The sequence below is a fragment of the Tachysurus fulvidraco genome, chromosome 4 (assembly GCF_022655615.1).
Source record: "Tachysurus fulvidraco isolate hzauxx_2018 chromosome 4, HZAU_PFXX_2.0, whole genome shotgun sequence".
In the NCBI taxonomy this organism is placed as follows: domain Eukaryota; kingdom Metazoa; phylum Chordata; class Actinopteri; order Siluriformes; family Bagridae; genus Tachysurus; species Tachysurus fulvidraco.
Window position 1 is genome coordinate 27,703,774 of NC_062521.1, and position 6,497 is coordinate 27,710,270.

At 37.6% G+C, this 6,497-nt stretch overlaps 2 protein-coding genes across 3 annotated transcripts in view; both read left to right on the top strand.

Annotated features, from left to right (window-relative positions):
- The window catches only part of LOC113662882 (zinc finger protein 501-like), a 2,890-nt gene extending 2,117 nt beyond the window's left edge, over nucleotides 1-773 (top strand). For both annotated transcript variants that reach the window (XM_027178071.2, XM_027178077.2), the window contains exon 2: nucleotides 1-773. This exon is cut by the window's left edge. In XM_027178071.2, coding sequence (XP_027033872.2) covers nucleotides 1-199 — 199 coding nt within the window. In that variant the 3' untranslated portion in view covers nucleotides 200-773.
- Nucleotides 774-2,156: 1,383 nt separating this feature from the next.
- LOC125138326 (zinc finger protein 135-like) lies at nucleotides 2,157-4,794 on the top strand. The gene is made up of 2 exons (XM_027178054.2): nucleotides 2,157-2,439; nucleotides 3,331-4,794. The coding sequence occupies exons 1-2, from the start codon at nucleotides 2,356-2,358 to the stop codon at nucleotides 4,342-4,344; spliced, it is 1,098 nt and encodes a 365-aa protein (XP_027033855.1). The 5' UTR covers nucleotides 2,157-2,355; the 3' UTR covers nucleotides 4,345-4,794.
- Nucleotides 4,795-6,497: the final 1,703 nt, after the last annotated feature.

Genomic DNA, 6,497 nt, shown 5'->3' on the forward strand with positions numbered 1-6,497 from the left:
GAAGCCACATTGCTGCTCAGAGTGTGGGAAGAGTTTTATAGAATACAGATCTTTTAAAAGGCACCAGCGCGCTCACGCAGAACAGAAGTGCTATCACTGCTCGCTGTGTGGGACGAGCTTCACACACCACGCCGGAGCTAAACCTCAGTACTGCTCAGAGTGTGTGAAACGGTTTTGTGTTGGTGTAATAAAAAAATAATCGTCTTTATCCACACAGAAGATGTACACTCAGTTCGTTACTCCTTTCTATTCTATTCTGTATGTATTTTAACTATTTATGAGTCAAATTCCTAGGTGTAAAACACATAATGGGAAAGTATTTTAACTGTAGGAGCAGTAGGAGAACCTGGGCATGGGTAGCAGAGAATCAAAGAATCACAAGAGGCAAAGAATCACAAAAAGTCTCAAAGCCAAGCAGAAACTGATGTCCTCTGATCATATACTCTACTGTAAAAACTTTGGATTCAAGAACACACTCATAAAAGAAAATAAATATACAATACAAACAAAAATGGGAAAACTTCAAAACGAAACATGGAAAACTGTGTCTTAAAAAAATGACAATCATTAATGGTAATTTTAAATACAAAAATTATAAGGCTGTGTTAAAAAAACACAAAAACAACGATCTGACAGTTCTAGCAGTAGTTTGTTCTATTGAAACTACATGTACATTAATACAGGCTGTGAGTCCATCAGGAAACACCAATCCTGTCCAGCTGGGGCTTCTTTGGGAACTTCTTGAAAGCAAAAATAAAAATCTTTGCCGTGTGTGTGCGATATCAGTTACTCACCATTATAGTCTAGTTTGTCGAAGTGTTGTATAAAAAGCAATATCAGACAGGCAGTCATGTTGGATTCTTGCTCATATTTATATATATGTATTCTATCTATCTATCTATCTATCTATCTATCTATCTATCTATCTATCTATCTATCTATCTATCTATCTATCTATCTATCTAATTATTGCTTAATTCATACAAAATCATGATACTAAACTAAATTTCCCAACCAGCAGTGATTCAGTCCCAGCAGCACTATTAAGTGGGATGCCATCTGCAGTTCATTACTGATTTGTGTGGTGGTTGTTGTTGTTGTTGTTTTAATGTTGTCACAATGACAAATATGTCTTCTAATATAATTTATTATTAGTAGTAGGTAAAAGTAGCATTGAGACAAGCTACTTACTTTCCATTGAGACAAGTTACTACTCAGAATTTTACATATCAAAGCTGTATACATATATAATGCTTAAATACAATTATATGCAATTATAACTGTACTGATATTTTGCATAAAAAATGTTTAACAGGTAGCATTGCATTTTGCGTCCTTACATGGTTACTCAGTAAAACAAGGAAAAAGTTCAGCTGCTTTCAGGTTACTGTAATATACAGTAGTATTTAACAGCAATAGCATTGCTACTTATGCATATCATAATGTTAAGCTCCACAAACTGCAGGATTCTGATAACCTTATCAAGACTTATACAATCTTCAGTATAAAAAAAACCCTCTTCAACATGTTTAGGTTTCTTTGGTACATTTAGAAGTCCAGCAAACAGAAAGTCATATAGATTCATGCATGTTATAGACTACAGACTTAAATGTAAACTACGCTGTCTTCTATTCAATTTAATTCAAGTTTATTTGTATAGCGCTTTTAACAATTGACATTGTCTCAAAGCGGCTTTACAGAACATACACATAGAACAAAGGGTTAATATAAATAATAATATAAAGATTAATAGAATACAAAATTCAAAATTAATATTAGAGATATTTAAATGTGTTTGCATTTATCCCCATTGAACAAGTCTGAGGTGACTCAGGTGTTAATAAAGTTAATACATTTTTAATAGATTTAATAATAATAATAATAATAATAATAATAATAATAATAATAATAATAATAATAATAATAATATTTCATCACCTCCACCATCATCATCATCATCATCATCATCATTATTATTATTATTATTATTATTATTATTATTATTATTATTATTATTCCACAATATTAATATTCAGCATGATTAAGATAATTATACTAATAATTAATAATAATTAAATAATTACTATAATAATAATTAAAATGATTATTTCTCGTGCACGTCACAGTGTTTTGTCCGAGTCCTGAGTTCTCGCGAGAGAAAGTGAGATTCAATATGGCGGCGCCCTGCTGGTGAAACTCTTTCCTGCTTCTTAAAACTGTGCTTATTAAAACTGTGCTTATTTACAACAAACAAACAAACAAACAAACAAAAATATCGCCGAATTTCTCATAAGTGGAGAAACCCGGACATTATCGTGACTCTTCGTTTGCATACTATATAATCTATACTATATAATGGCGGACGATTGCAAATCCCAAGAAACAGCTAAACCCGAGAAACAGGAACAGGACGACTCTACAGACACGAGCTCAGTCCAGGTGTGTCTCCTTCACAATCAGCAGAAACTTAATGTCCTGTAATCGTTTATATTGCTGTCCTGGAAACTCCGTATATCAGCCATATTTCATACTGTCTGTAGATGTAAAATTTCAGTAGTGTTGTGTATTTCTACTTTCTTTATCCTGGTCAATGTGATGACACACAATGTCTAATCTGTCTCTCCTTCCAACAATCTAAACAAGGTCTAATCTAATCACTACGCCTCTACAAGAAATAAACTACACTTTTGTGTCTTGTCGTAATGTGAGAGACTTAGACAAGACATGATGTGGTAGTTAAGGTGTTGGACTACTGATCAGAAGGTCATGGGTTCGTACCCCAAGACCAAGCTGTCACTGCTGGGCCCCTGAGCAAGACCCTTAACCCTCAATTGCTCAGTTGTAAGTCACTCAGGATAAGGGTGTCTGCTAAATGCCGTAAATGTAAATGATAAACGATCATTAACTTTTCAAACATTAAACATTCTGTTGTTGACGATAGGACAAGAAATATGTTTATCGGAGAAAAAGCAGCCCAGTGCTTGGTAAAGCGTTCATGTTGACATTTGAAATCACCAAAACAAACACGCCCCTAACCTAAATGGGTCCCTCCCCTGTATTGATAGCTCCGCCCACACATCCATACGTAACCCAGGCAAATAATGGAAAGAAATGTGTCTTTATCATAGCTGAAGGGAAGAACAATACGATTGCAGATAAACAAAACATGTAAAGGACAAAGGCATATATTAGTTCTGTGTGTGAATGCATATATTAGGCCAGGTGTGAATGCATGTCCATCTTGGCTTTGATAAGTTAATTCCTTTTGTAATCAAGGCCTCATGCTGTCTAACATTGTTGTTTTTTTTGTTTTGTTTTGTTTTGCTGCAGAGTTACTACTGCTCGCTGTGTGGAAAAGGATTTTCTAGAAAGGGTCATCTTAAACAACACCACCTAATCCATACAGGAGAAAAACCACATCAGTGTTCAGAGTGCGGGAAGACATTTATCCAAAAAAGCAATCTTAAAAAGCACCAGCGCGTTCACACCGGAGAGAAGCCTTACGAATGCTCACAGTGTGGGAAGAGTTTTACACGACAGAGTCCTTTTAAAAACCATCAGCGCAGTCACACCGGAGAGAAGCCGTATCACTGCTCGCCGTGCGGGAAGAGTTTTACGCTGCAGAGTTCGTTTAAAAGGCACCAACTCATCCACAACGGAGAGAAGCCGTATTACTGCACGCAGTGCGGGAAGAGTTTTACACGATACAGTAATTTAAAAAGCCACCACCGCGTTCACACCGGGGAGCAGCTGTTTTGTTGCTTGCAGTGCGGGAAGAGTTTTCGAGAGTCGGCTACTTTAAAAAACCACCAGCTCATTCACACAGGAGAGAGGCCACATTACTGCTCGCAGTGCGGGATGAGTTTCCGAGAGCTGAGTCATTTAAGAACGCACGAGCGCATTCACACGAGAGAGACGCCTCACTACTGCTCGCAGTGCGGGATGAGTTTCAGAGAACTGAGTCATTTAAAAACGCACCAGCGCATTCACAAAGGAGACAAGCCGCATTACTGCTCGCAGTGTGGGATGAGTTTCAGGGAGCTGAGTCATTTGAAAACGCACCAGCGCATCCACACCGGCGGGAAGCCATTTTACTGCTCGCAGTGCGGGATGAGTTTCAGGGAGCTGAGTCATTTGAAAACACACCAGCGCATCCACACAAAAGAGAAGCCGCATTACTGCTCGCAGTGCGGGATGAGTTTCAGAGAGTTGAGCCATTTGAAAACGCACCAGCGCATTCACACAGGAGAGAGGCCATATTGCTGCTCACAATGCGGAAAGAGTTTTAAACAACACGGATCTTTTAAAGCACACCAGCGCATTCACACAGGAGAGAAGCAGTAACACTTTGGCTCAGTGTGGGATGAGTTTTATACAACCTCAATACTGCACACATGTTTTTTTTGCTGGATAGGAAATGACACTCTGAATGTGGATGATTGAAGAGAGCTGGCACAGTCAGAAGGCTAACACCTTTAAAGAACCGTGCAAACAAGACGACTTTCTTGGTTTAACGATAATTTATATGTAAACAAATTCTATCATTTAAATAGTCACTATTTTCTATGAGGCACTTGTTGATGTCACTTTTTTGTGGATATTACGTGATATGTGGTGTATAGCGCATCACTATGTAACTGTTCACTTACAACTTGTTATAAATAACCAGATAATTGAACAAATTTAATTCTGTTAGCTACAGTAGTTTTTTTTGTTCGTACTGCTTTGAATAATGTACGCAATAATCGCAAGTTACAGAAAATGGTTCTGTAATAAAATAATATTTGAACGCTTGCACTGTACAATAATAGATTTATTTCCTTTTGATTAATGTTACCATAGCTAGCAGCAGAAACCACTCCAAACTCCATTAAAAAAGATTTTCCTAGGCCAGAATTCATAATTGTATACATTTTTTTATCAATAGTAATCACTTATATAATAGTGTGGCATCTATAAGAATAAAAAATATAGTATTTATCAGTACATGTGGGATGTGGAAGCCTAGTGGTTAAGGTGTTGGACTACTGATTAGAAGGTCATGAGTTGGAATCTCAGGTCCACTAATGCCCCTTTTCCATCGAGGCAGTTTGAGTGCTGGTTTGGAGCCTAATTTAAAATCAGTTCTTTCTTTTTTGATAACCAAAGCACCGGCTCTGAACCAGGAAAAGTGGTTCCTAAGTAGCACCAAAACGTTGCTGGTCTAGATTTAAGAACCGCTTGCATCAAGGGCTGGGGGCGGGGTTACTGTTAGCACCTTGGTAATGTACCTTAAGTAGGAGCTGGGGGCGGGGCTACTGCTAGCACCTTGGTAATGAACCTTAAGTAGGGGCTGGGGGTGGGGTTACTGCTAGCACCTTGGTAATGTACCTTAAGTAGGGGCTGGGGGCGGGGTTACTGTTGGTTACTGTTAGCGCCTTGGTAGTGTACCTTAAGTAGGGGCTGGGGGCGAGGTTACTGTTAGCGCCTTGGTAGTGTACCTTAAGTAGGGTCTGGGGGTGGGGTTACTGTTAGTGCCTTGGTAATGTACCATAAGTAGGGGCTGGGGGCGGGGTTACTGTTAGCGCCTTGGTAATGTACCTTAAGTATACTAATGTTTAATACACTTTTACTTTACTGCAATATGATCAATTATCAGCACACATGATAGTAGGTAGCTACATGCTAAGGCTACATTTTTTTCTGAGTTAATGATAATATAATGTTATGTACTCTCCGTTGTTCTCGATAACAACCTCCGTTTATACAGATTACATGGACCTGCACGAACACGTCAGATTCGCCACGTTTGGATGCCAATCTAGGTTCACAAAGCCATGAGCATTAACAAAGATTTTTCTGAGCTTTTAAAAAAGAAAGTGCCAAATGCTTGCATTCAGTAGTCTTAATAGGCAAGTTCACTAGTCCATTATTCAAAATTCCTACAGATGAATTTGCTCTGATTGGGTCTTTTGATACATCACTCCTATTTCCATATGCATTTGCCATATTTTTTAGAGGTAATGAAAGTAAGGAATTAACGACAAAGGAGTTAAACACAATGTGTAGATTGAGTATTCAACTGTCTTAATTGGCAAGTTCACGGAGCCATTATTTAAAAGTCTTAAAGCAAATCTTTTTAATAGTGAGTGTTTATACAATTTATTATTTTTGAAAGAGGATACGAAATAAGCAGAATTTTCCTCTTTTAGTCAAGTCAAGTCACTTTTATTGTCACATCACCACAGTGCTCTCTCTCTCTCTCTCTCTCTCTCTCTCTCTCTCTCTCTCTCTCTCTCTCTCTCTCTCTCTCTCTCTCTCTCTCTCCCACACACACACACACACACACAAATTAATACACGGAAATTAAACAAATACTTTGTATTTGGTAAAATTGTGGTCAGTGATCCTTACCAAACACAACACCACCACCATTATTATTATTATTATTATTATTATTATTATTATTATTATTATTATTATTATTATTATTATTATTAATTTGTGCGGGGGGAAGC

What these genes read in the sequence shown, in the direction of transcription:
- LOC125138326 (XM_027178054.2), top strand. Translation starts at nt 2,356, where the DNA reads ATGGCGGACGATTGCAAATCCCAAGAAACAGCTAAACCCGAGAAACAG. An exon ending in CAGACACGAGCTCAGTCCAG is followed by an intron (nt 2,440 to 3,330) that starts GTGTGTCTCCTT and finishes GTTTTGCTGCAG; the next exon opens with AGTTACTACTGCTCGCTGTG.